The sequence below is a fragment of the Pelodiscus sinensis genome, chromosome 1 (genome assembly GCF_049634645.1).
Source record: "Pelodiscus sinensis isolate JC-2024 chromosome 1, ASM4963464v1, whole genome shotgun sequence".
Lineage (NCBI taxonomy): Eukaryota > Metazoa > Chordata > Testudines > Trionychidae > Pelodiscus > Pelodiscus sinensis.
This window is the reverse complement of record NC_134711.1, coordinates 237,875,216-237,895,353: the sequence shown is the minus strand read 5'-3', so window position 1 is coordinate 237,895,353 and position 20,138 is coordinate 237,875,216. Positions and strand designations below refer to the sequence as shown.

Genomic DNA, 20,138 nt, shown 5'->3' with positions numbered 1-20,138 from the left:
AACTCATATTTGTAAGGCATCTCATATTCTGTATTCCCTGTGTGTATAAAATTATGACTGACCTATTTCAATAAGAGAACCTAGCTTGTTGGTATAGCAGAATATTGGAACAAGATTTTGACACAGATCAGATTTTTTTTCCATTTGGATCTTTGAATATAGGGCTCTTCGATATGACTTACTTACAGACACTCTATCAATACTCTACTTCTAAACAGATTGTGCTTGAGCTAAAAATTTTAAAGAGAAATAACGAGGATGGGTTATAAAACAAAACAAAAAATCAAAAGAGAGGTAGGGGGAGGATATATTGGCATTTTTCAGTGCCGTTATGTGTTAATGAAGCAGCTGGAAGGCAAAATGTGGGCTTAATGCTGGCAATGTTCATTTTAATAAACTCTAATATCACTAGAAAATCTTTAGCTTTTAACCAGATTATCCCTTGTATTTCTTTCTTCCCTATCTCTTTTTCCATCTGTCTTCCAACCTGCTTTTGCCTAAATAACCACTACCTTGCTTTAAACATACATGATGTGCACGGTTACTTCCTACAATCTTCTGGGAAAATCAGACTAAACATCAGTGCCTTTCTGTTGAGCAGTCCACCATCTTTATGCTCTCTCAGACTTCAAGCAGTCTAAGTTTCTAATGGAATAAAAGGTGATTTTTTTCTGCCTTTCTGCATGCTTGGCCATTTCATTCAAAGGACAGTAGAAAGTTTAATACTCATCAAAGCCTGTTTACTGTAATCATTGTCTCCACTTCTGTCACACACAAACTAATATATATTAGAGAAAAATACTTCTCAGAATAGATTTTTTCCTCCTTATTTTTATTCTAAAAGAGTCTAAACATCATTCATGGTTATCTGTGTCATCTTTTGTACAGTCATTGTATTTTATGCAGTAATATTTCTGCTTCAGGAATCAAAGATCTGTGACTGTTCCCTTCCTTTTTTTAAGCACTGATGTTTCTGTAGATGGATGCATGCAGTGCTTGCATAGTAACTAAGTTGACTGTTCACCACACAAAGAAGTGATAAAGCCTTTAAGCAAGACATTGGTTTTACCATTATTTCTAGCTTAATACAGAAATTATGCTATAAAGCCATTTAGTGGCTCTCTTGTCTGCTCCACTACATTGGGAAATAATGCTCAGTTCTGATCTTTTGTTCTACAGGCATTATTTCCAGCAATCATGTTTCCATTTCTAAAGGAAATTTTCCTTGTATTCATTTGATGAAATCTTATGCAGCTTTCTAGAAAGAAAGAAAAAAAACCGTAACATTAGATATAATTGTTGAATTCAAAATATTTAAATTGACAAAAATGTAGGAAATAGACTAGTGAAAGATGCCCTTCTATTGAAGGTGAAATCATGTCCAAATTAGAGTTAAGAGCAAAACTCTCACTGAATTCAGCAGGGCCCGTCCCTATTGCAAATTTCTTATTCGTATTTTCTGACTGACCAATATAATAAATATAATTTCTTCCTTTCTAAAAAGTGTGGTCATTTTAAAGTGAGTGACTGTATATTTCACAGGGAGGATCTATCTGAAATAAATTTTCATGTTCACATTTTTGGCTAAAATTGTCTTCTAAATATGCTAGAATTTGGTTTGAACTAGTTGCTGAAACAGTGATTTTTAGTTTTTGCATCCCTTAATATAATAAAGCCTTCTTATCATTCAGTGGGCTTCTGCAAATACTGAAAATACACTGAACCAATTCTGGCTGTACAGATCTTTGTATTTCTTATCTCGAGATATTTGTGTGTGGTGAACAGCTACTTACCATCCATTATCAATTTTTATATACATACATACATATGTATGTATAATTAATTTGAAAGACTGACACAATTTAAAGTTCAATTTCAGAGGGCTTTCAGTGTTGTATATGCAAACTAATGTTCCTTATTGGAATAAACTAATCAATAATTCTGCAAAAGCTTTGGAGGAATCTGTTGCTGTGAGTAATTTCATGCGAAAACCTGCAAACACTTTTCAATAATTGCAGTTAGACTCCACAGTTCCCCATTTTGTCACAGATATTTGTAGTAGGGCTGTCAAGCGATTAAAAAATTCTTATTTAAAAGCATGATTAATTACGCATTTAATTAGAATGCTATTTATATATGCTATTTAATGTTTGGATGTATATTTGCATTTTCAAATGTATTTCAATTACAACACAGAATACAAAGTGAACACTGCTCACTTTATATTATTTTTAGTCAAAATATTTGCACTGTAAACATAACAAAAGAAATAGTATATTTCAGTTTCAAGTAAGTCCTGTAGTGAAATCTCTTTATCATGAAAGTACAACTTAACTCGTTTTTTGTTACATAACAGGACTCAAAGATGTAAAACTTTAGCACCTACAATCCCACTCAGTCCTACTTCTTGTTCAGCCAATAGCCAAGAGAAACAAATGTATTTACATAAGCAGGACTTATTGCTGCCCAGTTCTTATATACAATGTCATCTGAAAGTGAGAACAGGTATTCACATGGCATTTTGGTAGCCTTCACTGCAGGTATATATGTGCCAGATATGCTAATCGTTCATGTCCCTGCATGCTTCAACCACCATTCCAGAGGACATTGGTTCTATCTGATAACAATCTAAAGCAGTGCAGACCAACACATTGTTTATTTCCATCATCTGAGTCAGATGCCAACCAGCAGAAGATTGATTTTCTTTTTTGATGGTTCAGGTTCTATAGTTTTCTGCATCGGAGAGTTGCTAAGACTTCTGAAAGCATGCTCCATATTCTGCCCCGCTCAGATTTTGGATTTTGTTTCAAATCTGCAGTGAAAGAGTTCTTAAAATGAACAACACATGCGGGATCATCGTTCAAGACTGCTGTAATGTGAAATATATCGCCAAATGTGGGTAAAACACACAACATGAGACATATAATTCATCTCCAAGGAGTTCAATCACAAATTTAATTATCACATTTTCTTAATGAGCATCATCAACATGGGAGTACGTCTTCTGGAATGCTGGGCAAAGCATGAAGAGGCATACACATGTTCAACATATGGCACATAAATACTTGCTGTGCCAGCTATCAAAGTGCCATGTGAAACATCTGTTCTCACTTTCAGATGACATTGTAAATAAGAAGTGGACAGCCTTAACTCCCACAAATCTAAACAAACTTATTCCTCCTAGTTATTGGCTCAACAAGAAGTAGGATTAAGTGAACTCGTAGGCTCTAAAGTTTTACGTTGTTTTATTTTTGAATTTTGTTATGTAACAAAATAAAATCTGCATTTTTAAGTTTCAATTTCACAATAAAGAGATTGTACATGTATAAGTTGAAATGCTATTTATTTTATTTTTATAGTGCAAATATTTGTAATAAAAATATAAAGTGAGAAGTGAACACTTTGTATTCTGTGTTGTAATTTTAATCAATATATTTGAAAATACAGAAAAACATGAAATGTATTAAATATTTTTGAATTAGTATTTTGTTGTTTAAAGTTTAAAACTTTGCTTTATTGTGATATATTTAATCAAGCTAATAGCACTGAGCTAACTGATTAATTGACTGCCCTAATTTTTAGTAAAAGTCATAGAGAGGACGTAAGCTTCTATGAATCTTTCTTCATTGCTCATGACCCATTTGTGTCTTTTACCAAAAATATCTGTGACAACATCTTTTTCTATTCATAAATAAACATTTACTAACATAGCTACTTGCTTTGTTCCAGGGAAGTTTTGACATCCTTATAGGAACTGTGCTCTCATATCACTTGATCATGTCATAAGGAAATTGTTTGTTCATATAAAGAACTTCTACTATAATTAGTAAAGTAATCAAAAGAGTGCAGCAGAACACGTACCCATTACTTGTTAGTTATGGTACACTGCATATATCCCTGTAAGAGTGATTAGAATTCTATCAGTGAAGTTCAAAATGGGAATAAAGCCAGTCTGAGTGGACAGTACGACAGTACAGAATTAGCCTCAGGATTGGGAATATACATTTTGTTTTAAACCTAACTTTTAAAAAAACTATTTTGGAAAATTTATTGCTCTCAGTTACCTTGATACAGTAGTTAGATTTTTATTCTTTTCAACTTGAGAAATTCACTCATTTCGCTCATGTATTCAGCAGTAGTCTCAGTGTTTTTCCTCATCCTTGCAGAAGAGTATGAAACATAAAACAACTCTAAATGCACTGGCGAACAGCGATGGGCCACTTCTTGAAGGAACTCTTTCAGCTTCCGAGGCATAATTAGATCAATGCTAGGTAACAGTATTGCACATGTTGCCAGTTTGAAGTCATTTCTGTTGGTGTGCTGTGCTATTTAAAGTAAAACTGTTTCCTCCAGAGTTTTTGCTATACTTTCCCAATTTTGATATATATTATCATTCGTTACCATTTTCTTAGAAATTCAAGTTTTTGTATCACGGGTAAGGTCTTTTTGTCTCAGACACATAACACTACAAAGCCCCAATCCTGCTAAGCAATCTGCCTGCATGGATCCATACACTCACAAGGAGTCCCACTGAGGAGGTTTGGGTTTAAGAGATTAAGTATTGTATAAAAATTGCTTTCATATTTATAAACTACTTGTTCTTATGGTATATCTTGGGAGTTGAATACATAGTGTACATAGAAGTAATACCCATTAGCAGTTTATTCATCACAGCCCAGGTTGTTCTCAGACACATTTATAGACCAAATACAGATAAAACAAGATGTCAGACATAAACAGTCTTAAAATGCTACAGATATTAATGAAAACTGAAACATAGAGCTCCATGTATTATGCCTTTCGTGTGATATATATTCCTGGATGAAAAACTGCATTAAATTGCTTTGAAATTGAAAGCACACAGTGGTAAGTTAAGGTAAAAAAAAATCATACAAGTATTTTGTAATTATCTCCAAAACAGGCATTGTAAACCCAGAACATCTGAAGTTTAACTTGTTTTGATTTCTTTTAATTTTACGGTTAGGTACATAAAAGCATAGTTAAAATACAGAAAGAACCTTAATTCTACCCTTCTAATGATGCCATGCAATGATATGCTTACAATTAATTATTATAGTGTCTTTATTAATACCAGCTGACTTACCCAAATAATCTCCCATCTGGTCCCATGAATATACCTTACTTCCCACTTTCCCTCTTCTCATGATTGCATCACTGTTTCCTGACACCACAGTACTACAATGTGGGTAATCTGGAGCTTCAAAATGACCTTACAACAGCGGAGCTGGGGATCAGCTGATCCCCGGTTCTTAATGCGCTGTCCATTTAAAGTGCCAAAATGGCAGTTCAAAGGGGCTTTGCAACAGTGGAGCTGGGGACTCCAGCTGATCCCCGGCTCTGCTTGAGCTGCCCCTTTGAAGCGCTGGAGTGCAACTTCAAAGGGCAGCACAGCATTAACACCTGCATTTAACAAATTTAAAAAACGATCATGTTAATCCTGTTCTGTGTTAAACGCAGGTCAATTGACAGCCCTAAAAATTAATCATGTAGAAAGTACCTGATTGCTCATCATTGGAGGAATGCCCCTTTGACAGAAAAAAACAAGCCATACAGTGGTACTGAACTGAGTAGTATGTGTGTGCCAAAGGCATAGTGCCTCTATGAAAGGACACTTTAAAGATATTTAATTATTTTATTCTCCATTTATTGGGTACTGTTTCTTTGTTTTTAGCAGATTATGTCCAGGCGCTGTCGGGACCACATTTCAGAATTCACACCTCTGGCCTCTCTGAAAAACCCAAGATACAAGAGCAGTGACTGCAGCAGTTCCCCAGCCAGGAGGTCTAATTCTCATTCTAAAAAAATGTTTACGTACTGGAGAGGCAATGATTATTCAATACTTCCATCTATCTTTGGCTATTCAAATAACCGTGGCTATTCAAATAACCGTTGCAATTCCAGTGCAAGGTACTGCTACAGTGGGTCAGGTTTGGAAACATCCGTATGACAGATCACCAATTCAAGCCTTTAAGAACATTTTTCTTTTTCCTTTTTTGCAAAAACAGGAAACATGTCACAGAACTGTACTAAAATACATTTGGCTTTTCCTGTCTGAAATAATGTGCAGATAAATAGGATCAAGAGCTACAAGTATGAATCTTTTCAGGCCTGTTGGCTCCTTTTTGTGTTTTGAACTGCTGCAGCAATGAACAATCAGCACAGTCTGGTACTGTGAGACTGATAGCACTAGAAATTCTCTTCATCATTGTGTCAAGACTTTTGTGCATTTGTTGCTTCTGTTGTCATTAGTCATAGTCTGTATTACTTGAAGTATATAGTTTGTCATTGACCTACATTTTGAGATCAGCACTTCAAATTTTAAGCCAGAAGCAATGACCTCAGATAACTCCAGTGAAAGTCACTTAAAGAATATTTAACAAATGCTCTTCCTGATTTTCCTCTGTACCTTTTTCTTTCTTTGTTCTTTCTGTAAAACAAACTGCTGTTTTGTCTGTGCAAATTTGCTTTCAAGAAACAACTCTCTAATATTCACTTCCTTGCAAGTGGTCAAATCAGAGCTATGTATGGTATTAAGTTCGTTCCCTCTGTAGAAAGGCAGACAAACTAAAGTATGCTTAGACTAGATACATACTATATGGCATCAAGCTGGTTGTCAAATACATAAAAGCATCAATATTGGCATTTACTCAGTTACTGAATTTAAGAATTTAGCCTAAAATGTCTGTGAACTTAAGAATAAATTAATCAGTGTTCCTATCGCTTACTTACCCTCTGGAAAAGTATATGTGTATGATTTTAAATGTATGCATATTAGAAGGCATTAGGCAGGTTATGCTTTTTCCAATGATGGGAAGTAATTGTTCAAAACCCACCTTTTATATTACCCAAATAGGATTCTTTTAATATCTCCATTTTTGTTCTTTGATTCTTAATTTGATTCAATGGCTAATACGTATTTTATGAAGAAACTAGTATACATTTGTTAGTCTTTTGAGACATAACCACTAGATGGCATGTATCTATTACTATGGGTTAAAACATTTCTCATAGAAATGAGTCTGACTAGAAGCTATATGAATTATTTAAAGCAGTACAGCCAGCTTGCACTTCCAATTCTCTGCAGCATTAATTTTATGTTGTTTTTACTTAGATATGTACTTGCTTGGTTTTTCTCCAGTGTTTTATTTGGGGTGTAAAAATGCCTGGAGGTTTAATCTCAAGCTGATCTATTTTAATGTATCCATCGTTAATAACTGATAAACAAGCATTTCCAGTAATGCTTCTGGCAGGCCCATAGTTAAATGTTATTTTTAGATGGAAACTAAATATTTGAGATCAGAACTGTTGCCTTTATTAGAAAACTTGATGAAAGCATTATTTGCAGATATTTTTAATGCTGTAGATAAGGGGACAATTTCATTTTTGTGTAAAACTTAGAAGTACATGTGGTTTTTTTAATAAAAGTGAAATCAATTCACTAGAAAATGTTTCACACAAACACTTCCAATGAACTCTTCAAAACAACCTGTGACCAACTATTAAGAAACACTGGGAAAAACAGCTAGAATTTTAAAACAGTGAATTGTGAAACCTTCATTATACCAAAGATTAGAGAGAAGAAGAAAAGAAGTGTGACATCTTTATTCACTGTGCTATAGAATACTAGGGCATCTTCACCATTTAACATGTAGCAGTTTTCAGTTTCAAACAATGCCATCGTATTTGTCACATACTGAAATATTCAAAATATAAATATATTTATATTTGCCATTAAATACTTGAAAGTCAGTCAGTTAGAACTGTCCCCTACATAAAACACTGGTGTGTGTGTGTATATATATTTTTAAAAACCTTATATGGGTTTAAGTTTTATACCGGTAGTAGTGACAAATTTCCTGTGTGCAGTTAACAAATAATTTGTAATGTATTTTTTAGAAATCTCAAAATTGCCTTTGCACTGAAATATTTTTCATACTATAGCTATTTATAGATCTTGTTTATGCATACATTTGTTAATACACCATATCTGTTATTTTTAAGTATCTGTTTTGAAGGCTTTTTTAATATTTATGAGTTTTGGCCACTTAAAATTTAGTTTACAGTCGAGTTGTATCTGAATGTTAAAATTCTAATGAATGTTTAAATTTATAAATTTAAGTCTCTTGTTCTGTCAATCTCACCCAAACAATTGATGTTTTGATGCTATGTATGGTAGTAGTGATTAGTGTATACATTTCTGCTTATATACTATTACTCTAACTTTTTTATTTTGTAAAGCTTCATCCTTTTTAATTTTTTTCTCATTTCCATCCTTCAGCCTTAAATAAGAAAACTCTTACTTGATATTCTTGAAAATGCTTCATTCCTTTGCTGCCTACTAACAAAACAATTTATGGCAACCTTCTTATAGCCCGATTTTGACCGAGAAATCATTAACAGAGATTTTATATAGGCTAAACACTTTGTGGAGTTGTTTAAAGGACAAAATAGTTTTATTTAAATAACTCATTTTAGAGAGGGCATCAGATGCATTTAAATAGATATTTCTGCTTCAACTTAATAAATCTTTTAAGTAACTGCTATATTTGTCTGCAAAAGTATGCCATCTAATGAAAAAGGCATATGTTCTCAAAATTAATTTACACTTGATACATCTTTGCTTCAGTCCCTTGTTACTACCCAGCAGATGTTAAACTTGAGTGCAGTGCAGCAGATGTTAAACTTGAGAGTTTCATTGTAAATGGATCAACTAGGACACGTGTACATGTAAGTTGTATCTAAATAACATTCAAAGGTTGTTTTATTAGTGGAACATGGTCATTTGGTGGACTTTTGAATAATAAAAGAAATTCTAAGAAGTAGAAAAGAACAATCTATGTAACTTCCTCACTTGCCTTGTTCAAATTGTTGCAGCTTTAACACAAAATATCTCCATAACTGCTTTTATAAATGTATTGGAATTGATAGGCACCAACCAAGTGTTTGTGAAGACTTAGAAAGTATTTCAAGCTTCTTAGCTACTGAAGTTCATGTATTCCTGCAGTGTCGAATAGCAAAATACTCTGGAATCATTTTCATTGTATGGTATGCAGTATAATATTGTTTGTTTAATCACTTAATATAAAAGCTTACAGTTTCTTTGTTGCTTGCATTAGCCTGTTTGTCTTGATCCCACTGGTTTGCAAGTATAAAAGGAAACAAGTTTAACTGAATAACTGCACTATTTTGAAATGTCAGTGGGATCATTGTGATCATGCTGTTGTCTCTGTAAACAAAGCTTTAATAGAAATTTGTCAAAGTATTATGAAAATGTAAGTACACATGATTTTACTTTGGAGAACAATCTAAAGATAAGCTTATGTAGCTTTAATTTTTTTTTACTGTATGAAAATATACAGACTTTACAATGTGGTGTTTCTGACTTGTTATATTGTATGCATACACTGTCACTTAAAATGTCCTCATTATATAATGTAAAGTAGAATCTGCAAAAGTGCTGTTGGGAATGGGCGGCGGGGGGGTGTTATCAGTGCATTAAGCATTAAAGATGTCTGTAGTTATCTGCACCAAATACTGACATTTATTTTTAACTGTAAAATGATAGGGATATTTATCTGAAAATAAATAAATCAGCCTTCAAATCTAATATTTAGATTATCCTATAACACTTCATTGACCTGATTTAAACAGTCAAATAATCATACATTACTGTAAAGTTTATTTTCAATGCTGTTTTTAACTTTCATTTCTATAGATGAATCATAACTTGTTTATGGATATTCTTTCCTATTTTGGACGTTTCTGTAGAATATATAAGCAGGAGATATGAATCTGTTTGCAATAAAATAAAAATTAAAGACTGGGTTCGCTTGTTGATAAGCAATTAAAATCACATAAGGGTGAATATGAAATAATTTCTTATTAACCTGAAATAAACTGTAAGTAGATAATAGACTATTAAAGTAGTGTTTGAATCTATTACTAATGTGTTTGTATTCATACTTTATATTAGTCATCTGATAGTGTCAACTTCAATGAGATTTGGTCACAGTAACCAAGACTTATTTCTTTTGCAGTAGTTTAAAAAAGTGTAACATTTTCACGAAGTATGTGTAGCCAGAAGAGGAGCAAAGAGATAAAAGTAAGAGTTCATTGGAGGCCTAGATTCAAACACAAAATCACTTAGATTCATCAGAGTTCTGGATTAATACAAATGGACACCAGTGAAGCAATGCTTCCATGCAATTTTACAGCCAGCAAGCTTAAAAAAAAACTATAAACCAGACAGTGTAGCATATATTTTGCCCTAGAATTCTGTGCTCTGGAAAATCCCTGTTTTCTCCCCTGTAAGTAAAAGCCCTATTGTAAAGGTAAGATAAAGCCCTACCAAATTCCCAGTCCATTTTGTTCAATGTCATGGTCGTAAGATTTACAAAATTGTAAATTTCATTATTTATTTCAAATACTTAAATTTGAAATTTCACACTGTTGTAACTGTAGCTGTCCTGATCAAATTCTGAAGGCAGGTATGCAGAAGTAAAGGTAGCATGCTACGGTATTGCCACCTTTAGTTCTGCACTGCTGCTAGCAGGGCACTGCCTTTAAGCAGAGAACCTGGTCAGCAGCCACAGCTCTCTGGTCACTCTGCTCTGAAGGCAGCACAAAAATAAGGGTGTCAATATTTTTCCCCCCCACCGCAAATAATAACCTTGCAACTCCACCAGCATCCTCTTTTTGGGTCAGGACTCTCAGGGTATGTCTACACAGCAATATTATTTCAAAATAACATAGTCCGCATCTACATCTGAGGAGTAAGGAAGAGGAAGAGTTCTCTATTTTGAAATAAGTGCTGTATAGAGGCTCCCAGTTTTGAAAAGTTACACAGTTGACATAAGCTACGCAAATTGAGCTATTTCAAATTAAGCCCTGCTGTGTAGACTCACCCTCAGTTTGAGAAACACTGGTCTCCCCTGTGAAATCTATTTAGTATAGGGTAAAAACACACAAAATACCAGATTTCATGAGGGAGACCAGATTGCACAGTCCGTGATACATTTTTCAGGATCATGAGTTGGTAGGACCCTAGCTCAGCTGCACTTAATTAGCTCTCAAATGATATTTTTTCTGAGAGTTCTCTCTGAACTATGGCTGGGAATTTAATCCCTGAAGTCCCATGCCATTAGCTGGCTTGTCAAGGACTTATCTGCAAACTCTATCCTGGACACAAGAAATCTACCACAAAAATTTCAACAAATAAGCATATTTTGCCTTCCATGTGCCAAATTACTCAACTACACCCTGTATTTATTTCTGTCAGGCATTTTAAATGCATTTTTCTGCTTTGATATTGCTCTGAATGTTGGGAATGATGATGTACAGCTTTTAAACCTCCTAAGGAAAGGGCTTATTCAATGGGAAAGAACAATAAATATGTAAGTGAAGGCGCTTCCACTGTTGCACAACTGTACTCTGGAATAGATATTATCTGTGCTCCACTGGAGTATATTTAACATAGACGCTCTAGAGGAAAAGGAAAAATACTGTGACCTCCTCCTCCAGGTATCACAAGCTAAAAATAGTGGAATAAAGATATAACAGACGACGGAAAAAATAGGAACGTTGGGGGCTTCAGCAAATACTTGTGTACAAGTCAAGAGCTAGATGGAATTATAGCTGTGTTCTTCAAACTGATTTTTTTAGAGTGCTGGTCTGTATGTGTAGTCCACACATTGGCGCACAGGCTTCGTGCACCCGAGACCAGAGATTTGTAGCATGTAGTGTCTGTTGATGTGTGCATTCACAGTTGTTCTCTGAACCAGGGCATAAATAGATACACCACTCCATTTCCTTCTTACCACTACATGGTCTAAGGATTCTCTATATCTATTCTGATCTTCCTCTGCTTTTAATACCTGTAAACATTTTTAGTAAGTTTAAACTTGGTATTTGTGCTTTTACAGCTAGTATAGTTACTTCTCCCTGCCTCAGCAAGCTTCTCACCATGGAGAAGGATGATGTCAAGACTATATCTCCTGCCCCCGATCCTTCTCCATCAGTGATGAACCTTTACTACGTTGGAGGGGCTGAGATTGGCACCAGTTGCAGCATCTGCTGTTCGTTCCTGCCTCAAACCCTTGAGATACTAGAGTTACTTTATAGAAACACCAGATGGAGGAAGCTAGGGGACTGCAGTCAGAACCACGCCAGCTGTGAGCCACACCCCTCTAAGAACAAGCTCTGGAATAGACACAAAAAGAGGTAATCCTAAAAAGTCCTCTCATGAGAGTAAGAGAAATGACCATAGCAATAAGGACAGGCCCCAGTACAGAAGCTTCAGAGGCTTCCCCGGCACGCTCATTACCAGTGCTGGCCAGAGCCTCTCATTCTCCGGTGCCATCAGTCTCTGGTACCACAGAGAAACACAAGTCTGCACCAGCCTGGAGAGCTGAGTGAGAATCCACCCACCACACTGGTCAGTGCTGCTGAGGCAGCGGCATCCACGAAGCCACATATGCCACCACCCCCAGCTCCTATAAGTGCCTCTCCAGTGCCTGAACAGATTGGTCAGGTGGAACTTGACCACGCTCTAGCCCCGCAGCATAAGAAAGCATTGCACAAGACATGGCACTTACAAATATCTCCTCAGCCAGGTACACTGCTCAGATCAAGAGCTTGCTCACCGTGCTCCTCACTGGTGTCTTATACCCACGGGCACACTCGTGCCAGAAAGGGCTCCCCGCTTTCCTACACTGCTCTCACCAAACACTGACTATGGCAGCGGACATAGGAGCATTTTCATGCCATTCATCTCCGTCGGGATCAGTGGCTTCTGGGCGTTCATATTGGCATCATTCCCTACAACACCCCATGTGGCCCAACCAACCGTGGATGTATCCCCCCACAACAGTTCCAGCCTTGATAGGCCCCTTGGGAATAATGACAAGGGTACCAGCCATATTCCTCTCATGCCTACCACTCGAGATACAGCTCCTACATCACAACAGCACATGTCTATGTGCTCTCCAACTACATCTGTGCATTCCTCACTGTCTCACCCGCCCTTGGTAATAACACAAGTGGGTTCCAATGATAACGATGACTTACCTCATTCGGACTCAGAGAATTCCTCTCATGACTCCAGATCCACTAGTCTAGATGAGGCAATCTTCTAGATATTGCCCTCTCCATTGGCAGATAACCTAAAACAATTTCAAGAACTATTTAAGTGGTTACCTCAATCACAAGACATTACACTCCAAGAAGTACAAGACAAATTACTGATGATACTACAACCCAAGGCATCCTTGAAGATAGCTCTACCCATCAACGAAGCTATCCTGGAGCCATCAGACATGCTATGGCAAAATCCAGCCTCTATTCCCCCAACAAACCACCGGGTGGATAGAAAATATTTTGTCCCTGCAAAAGATATGGACCTCTTCTCACATCCCCAGCCAAACTCACTGTTCATAGATTTGGTTAATCACAAGGCTAAGAACCCACAATTTAAGTCTACACCCCACAACAAAGAGCATAAGTGGCTAGACACCTTTGGCTGCAAAGTGTACTCTTCTGTCACCCTACAGTTCAAAATATTAAATTATACAGCCCTCTTGGCCAACTATGCTCATGCCAACTATACTAAACTTCAGGACCTGCTGCAGGATCTTCTTGACATTAAGAGACCGCACCTCCAGTCCATCATTAAGGACGGTTTATCTATAGCAAAAACGGCCCTCCAGGCCGCAATGGATGTCGCTGACACTGTGGCTAGAGCCACAGCCATCATAATGTGTAAAGCCTCATGTCTGCAGTCATCGGGGTCCCAAAATAATTGCAATCGAAGGTGGAGGACCTCCCCTTTTATAGAAAACAGCTATTTGCCACAAATACAGATGAGGTCCTACACTCAATGAAGGACTCACACACCACATTCTGCACTCTGAGGAGGTACACCCCACTTAATAAGAAACACAAGTATATCCCCTGACAAAGGACTATAATTATAACTATTACAGAAAACTAGAGGCCATATGACAACAGGTCTAAACAATGCCCTAACAGGAGGAGGCCGCAGCAAAATCAGTCCTCCACCACTCACTCAACTTCACACGAACAACAAATTTGAAGTCTTGGGAGGTTTCTGAACCACCATCCCACAGCACCAGTGCATTCTAATTCCACCTTCCATCACCACCTGAGACCCTTCTACCAACAGTGGGCCCAAATAACTACAGACAAATAGTTCCTGGAAATTATCAAATCAGGTTACACAATACCCTTCACCTCCATGTCCCCTACCCAACCCCCTACCCTGTTCCTCTTCAGGGACCCATCTCACAAGTCCCTATTATGAACAGAGGTGCAAAAGTTACTCATCCAAAAGGCAACATAACCTGTTCCCCCAGAATATCAAGGAAGAGAGTTCTATTCTAACTATTTCCTAATAGTCAAAAAACCAGGGGGATGGAGACCAATCCTGGATCTCAGGACACTCAACAAGTTCATCCTTAACACAAAATTCAGGATGGTGACCCTGGCAACTATCATACCTGCATTGGACAAAGGGGACTGGTTTTCAGCCTGCGACCTTCAAGATGCATATTTTCATGTAACCATCCACCCAACCCACAGGAGATTTATCAGATTAGTCATAGGTCAAGACCATTACCATTACAGGGTCCTCTCCTTTGATCTTTCTATGGCCCCTCGAGTGTTATCAAAGATGCTAGCTGTAGTTACAGCCGTCCTCAGAAGACAGAACGTCATCTTCCCTTACCTCGACAATTGTCTTATCAAGGGCTCCACTTGTCAACAAACTATAACAATGACTACTGCTACCAGGGAATGTTTTTCCCAACTTGGCCTGCTTATCAATATACAAAAATTCATTAGACAGCCCACACAACAGATAGAATTTATTGGGGCATTCCTAGAGTCAGTGATAGGAAGAGCCTAACTGCCACCACAAAGATTCAAGGCAATCTGCGACCTCATTCAGGGGGTTAAGCATACTCGCTTTTCCATGGTCCGGATGTGCCTCCAATTATTGGGGCACATGATGGCCACAACCTGTGTGGTCCTATTCATGAGACTACACATGCGCTGCCTACAGCATTGGCTTGCAACCACCTACATTCCAACCTGACACAGCCTCACAAAGCACCTCATACGTCCTCCGCCAGTACTGAAGTCTCTCAACTGGTGGACTTTTCCAACCAACCTACTTGCCGGTAGACCCTTCCACTGCCCAGAGCCATCAGTAACTATAACGACGGACACATCACTGATGGGCTGGGGTGCCCATTCTGGCGCAAGGTCAATACAGGGCACATGGTCCCAATTGGGAAAGACACTTCGGGTACATCTACACTTGCTCCCTAGTTCGAATTAGGGATGCAAATGTAGCTGACCAAAATTGCTAATGAAGCAGGGATTTAAATATCACATGCTTCATTAGCATAATCCTGCCCACGCGCTATTCCACTCGCCAGCTGATTCGAACCAGGAAGTGTGCTCCAGGATGCGTTAGTTCAAATCAAACCCCTTGGTTCGAACTAACGTTACTCCTCAAAAAATGAGGAACACTAAAAAAAGTGAAACACTAAAAAATATAGACACAAGAGGCTGGACTTTGTCAGAAAAATTTATTCAACACCCTGCTGTTTCTGGCATCTGTGGGAAATAAGGGTTCTATATAGTATAAATAAATTATTATTCGGCGTGTTGTATGTCTTTTTTCTAGTAAGGAATCTAATTGTCCAAAAAACCTGATTTTTTTTTGTCAGTATTGTTACAGATGCACTTGTTGACATTTATATTGAAATAAATAACAAAAATTGAAAATGGTGTGATTATATTGTGTTATTTTTGACAAATAAAAATGCAAAATTTTGTGGAATTTGAAAATACTACGTGCAGAATTATTAAATTTTTGGCACAGAATTCCCCACTGAATAAAGAGCAGTCAGGCTGCAGCTTTCCACCTCCCAGAAGGAAGTAAATAATCTCTCAATATCCATGTTCTGACAGTGCCAATTCAAATGGAACAAAGATTTAGAATTAAGTGAGAGCTCTTGAACCATGCAACTAAACCGATATTTCACTGTGGATCTGTTCTGGTTTTTAAACTCATTCATGTACATTGCTTTTTGTTTGTGAAATGAGGATAGGATTAAATGGCACTTTTCACCATTAGGTTTTGTTCTTTGAGTTAATCAGTTCATTGCAACGAACTGATACATTTGAGTGAATTGTCCATTTGATTTCTCCACCCACCAGTGCATTACAATCCAATTTGTTACCGTAAGATCTCTTTTTTTTTTCATTAGGGACTTGCGTGGGCACCAAAGGAGTGTGGTAACACACAAGGGTCATACATCTATAACAAGATAAATCTTTAACAGTGCCCTGTTGATGAAAACTAGTTTACTATAGGCTAGAATGTTTACTGTAGGCTTTATAGTTTCTCTGATTCATGCAGCCTTGAATTACTCAGCTTTAGAATAACCATGAAATTAAAGCTTCCATTATTAATGAAGAAATCGCAGTTATTTACAGTGAATTCTCAGGATTTGTATTCTGTTTCGTTGCACCAGTACAAAAACTCAAAGGCTAATGTTTTCACCCCACAGAAAGAAAGATTTCTAGCACTACTTTGAGCCATCAGAAAGCAGTGTACTTCTGTATGGTGCCTTCTAACCCTGAGAGTCATGTTTGTGCAGCATTCTAGTTTGGGTTGAACCTCTCCAATCTGGAACCCTCAGTTCATGACTGGTTCCAAACAAGAGAATTTTCTGGACCACAGGAGGTCAATATTGTTTAGCAGCATTATCAACAATTCCACTACTTATTATGCTGTAAATGAGAGCTAAATAACAGCACACAACGCTGAGAGCTAGGAGTGGTGGCTGTACAAAAACTGAATGGGACCACAGGAAAATTGGCCACACCCATGAAAGGAGGACATCCAGCTAACTAAAATAATTCTGGATGATGGATGTTTCTGGATGAGAGAGTTCTGGATTAGAGGGTTTCAACCTTTACATTGTTTAATAAAAAGCCAGACTAGCGTCATGATGAAATAAAAACCCCTTGCACAAAAACCCCTTGTGCAAAAATCCCCTCAGGATAAGGATCTTGCGCAAAAAGAGGTTTTTGTGCAAAAAGGAAACGTCCACACTGCTTGTTTTTGCGCAAAAACCCCTTTCACAAAAACAGCTCGGAATAGATTATGAAAATGAAGCATGACAATATGCTAATCCAGCACTTCATTTGCATTGCCTCTTCTGGCAAAAGCTGATAGTGTAGGCAGATTGACAGTTTCTGGTTTTGGACAGAATGTAAATTGAAGTCTTCAGAACTTTTTTTTTTAGACATCAGACAATCATATTTCTTACAATTTCATTTGAAAACAATAACTTAGTACTTCAAATTGTAACACCAATGATGAGAGAAGCTGCTTTTTATTCCTGTCCTTTAGTTTTATAACCCATATGCTCGGCATGTTGGGGTAGGCTTACTGCTTTCAGCAAGCATTGTTTATTTCAGCCATACCTTTCAATCAGTCATGTTTCACATAGAATGCAATGATCTAAAACAAGACATAACTGACACAGATCACTCTAACAGACCTTATTTCTTTGACATCTTATTTGTATAACCAAATTACTAATATTACTAATTGCAGCATGTGTTTAAAACAGTTGGTTTTGGAGCTGAACCACCTGGACTGCCAAAAATATAAATATACTCTTAAAATGCAATATAACATCATAGAATATTTCTTCTTGCTCCATAACTTTATACTTAAGCTTTTTACATTTTTATTCAGATGAAGGCATTCTCCAAACTTCTAATACATTGAACTGCTCCTTTTCTAATCCTTTTTTGATAATGTAATATGTACTTTGTTATGTAATCAAGATTAAAATCCTGTCCCTTTTAAATCTACAGAATTGTTGCCTTTGACTTCAGTGTTGTCTGGTTTTCTCTGTTTTCTTCTTGTAGCTTAACATCATGATGTGATTTTTACTGCTGTTTCGCATGCTGCAGACCTGTTCATCAAGATATCAGGCACACCTCTAGTGATTTCTTTGTCTATTTACCTGAAAGATCAGTTAATACAGAAACCTCCTTGAAGAGTTATTCGAAACTATTTCTTCCTATATGATTTACCTTGCTGTTTTTTCAGTCAAATTTCATGTGTCTTGTTGCCTAATATATATATATATTTTATTATTTATAGAGAGATCAATGGTGCACCATTGTCACATAGACTCTGGGTACACTCATAATACAAATCAATACTTAGTTTCTCCCAAAGGCAATTACAGGCATCAGCCATCTGCTGATTATTCACACTCATGACTTGAAAATACAGCATTCTAATCCAAACTCATGAGAATGCATAAAGATCAACAGATGAAGATAGTTCTAGGGATGATGATGCCCTTCTCTAGTGGCAATCCTGCTGCCTGTCCCTTATGCCTTAAAGTAAGGATGTTAAGGACTAGTTGATTCCCCCACCCCCTTACTGCCTCTATCAGACAGAAGCAGCAAAGAGGGGAGAAAGGATACTTCAAAATGGCAATGCTGCACAGTTGCGCTCCTGCTCAGCTGTGCGGTGGCTGCCCCTTTGAAACGCCGCCCCTTTGAAACGGCATTTCCGCAGAACCAGGGATCAGCTAGGGAAACAATTTCAAGAAAGCTCAGTGGTATATCCAGGATGGCAGTAGTTCTGTGAGGATGGCACATATGCCTTCTGGTTGCACATAGAAGCCAGGAGGGGATGATGCAGCATACTCAGTGTGGATGGAATTGTCAGAGAATTTATCTGGCAAACTCTAATAAGCATCTGAGTTTGTGCAAACAGATTTTTGGAAAAAATAATCCCAACCATGCATACAATACGAAGGGGTCTAATTTAGCTACAACTACTCAAGAGAGCTCTTGGAGTCATTGTGGATCGTTCTCTGAAAACATCCACTCAGTGTGCAGCGGCAGTCAGAAAAGCAAATAGAATGTTAGGAATCATAAAAAAAGGAATAGAGAATAAAACAGAGAACTTCTTATTGCCTCTATATAAAACCAAGGTGCACCCACATCTTGAATACTGCATACAGATGTGGTCACCTCATCTCAAAAAAAATATTGGCATTGGAAAAGATTCAGAGAAGGGCAATGAAATCAGTAGGGGTTTGGAACAGGTGCCATTTGAAGAGTGATTAAAAAGACTTGGACGTTTCAGTTTAGAAAAGAGGAGACTAAGAGGTGATCTGATAGAGGTCTATAAAATCATGACTGGTGCGAAAAAAATGAATGAGGAAAATTTATTTACTTGTTCCCATAATATAAGAACTAAAGGTCACCCAATGAAATTAATAGGTAGCAGGTTTAAAACAAACAAAATGAAGTTTTTTTTCCATGCAGCGCACAGTCAATGTGTGGAACTCCTTGCCAGAGGATGTTGTGAAGACTAGGACTTTAACAGGGCTCAAAAAAGAGCTAGATAAATTCATGGAAGTTAGATCCATCAATAGCTATTAGCCAGGATAGGTAAGAATGGTGTCCCTACCCTCTGTTTGTCCAGAAATGGGAGACAGGAGAGGGATCACGTTTTGATTGCCTGTTGTGCTCACTCCCTCTGGGGCATCTGGCATTGGCCTCTGTTGGCAGATAGGATACTGACTGGATGGACCTTTGGTCTGACCCAACATGGCCATTCTTATGTTGGGAGAAAGTTGCAAGCTTCCATGTAGTGAATTTTCATTTTGGTTGCAAAAGGCTGACAGTTGGATAAATACCAAATTTAAACTCCTTTCCCTGCTCCAAAGCTGGAAGGCAATAGAGCAGAGGTTCTTAAAGAGTGGTCCATGAGCTCAGTGCTTTCCTCTTCCCCTCCCATCCCCCCCACAACCCCACAACGAGGAGTCTGCATTGGTGCTCCAGCCCCATGGCCCTCTGTGGGATGGATCTGGCTTGTGGGGCAAGTAAGCAGCTATGTACACTGCAGCTCTCCCACTCCTTGACTGGGGGGGACAGCATTGCTGGAAACTGCTTGCCTGGAGGCTTTCCCTGCTGCTCTCATTGGCCAGAATCACAGTCCATGGGAGCAGCGGGAGGTGGTATCTGGCAGCATGGAGCCCCGTGAGTGC

The 20,138-nt window shown here is 37.6% G+C and overlaps 1 protein-coding gene and 1 long non-coding RNA gene across 8 annotated transcripts in view; one reads left to right on the top strand and one right to left on the bottom strand.

Annotated features, from left to right (window-relative positions):
* ATP11A (ATPase phospholipid transporting 11A) overlaps window positions 1-9,963 on the top strand; it is a 235,335-nt gene extending 225,372 nt beyond the window's left edge. For 2 of the 6 annotated variants that reach the window (XM_006138951.3, XM_025179410.2), the window contains exon 29: window positions 5,693-9,963. In XM_006138951.3, the coding sequence (XP_006139013.2) occupies window positions 5,693-5,968 (276 nt within the window). In that variant the 3' untranslated portion in view covers window positions 5,969-9,963. The other 4 variants (XM_025179412.2, XM_025179413.2, XM_025179411.2 and 1 more) reach the window with 4 other exon arrangements.
* Window positions 1-20,138, bottom strand: part of LOC142826461 (uncharacterized) — a 45,686-nt gene that overhangs the window by 23,324 nt on the left and 2,224 nt on the right. For both annotated transcript variants that reach the window (XR_012900596.1, XR_012900595.1), the window contains exon 2: window positions 13,087-13,181. This is a non-coding gene — a long non-coding RNA (uncharacterized LOC142826461). The remainder of the gene's footprint in view (window positions 1-13,086; window positions 13,182-20,138) is intronic.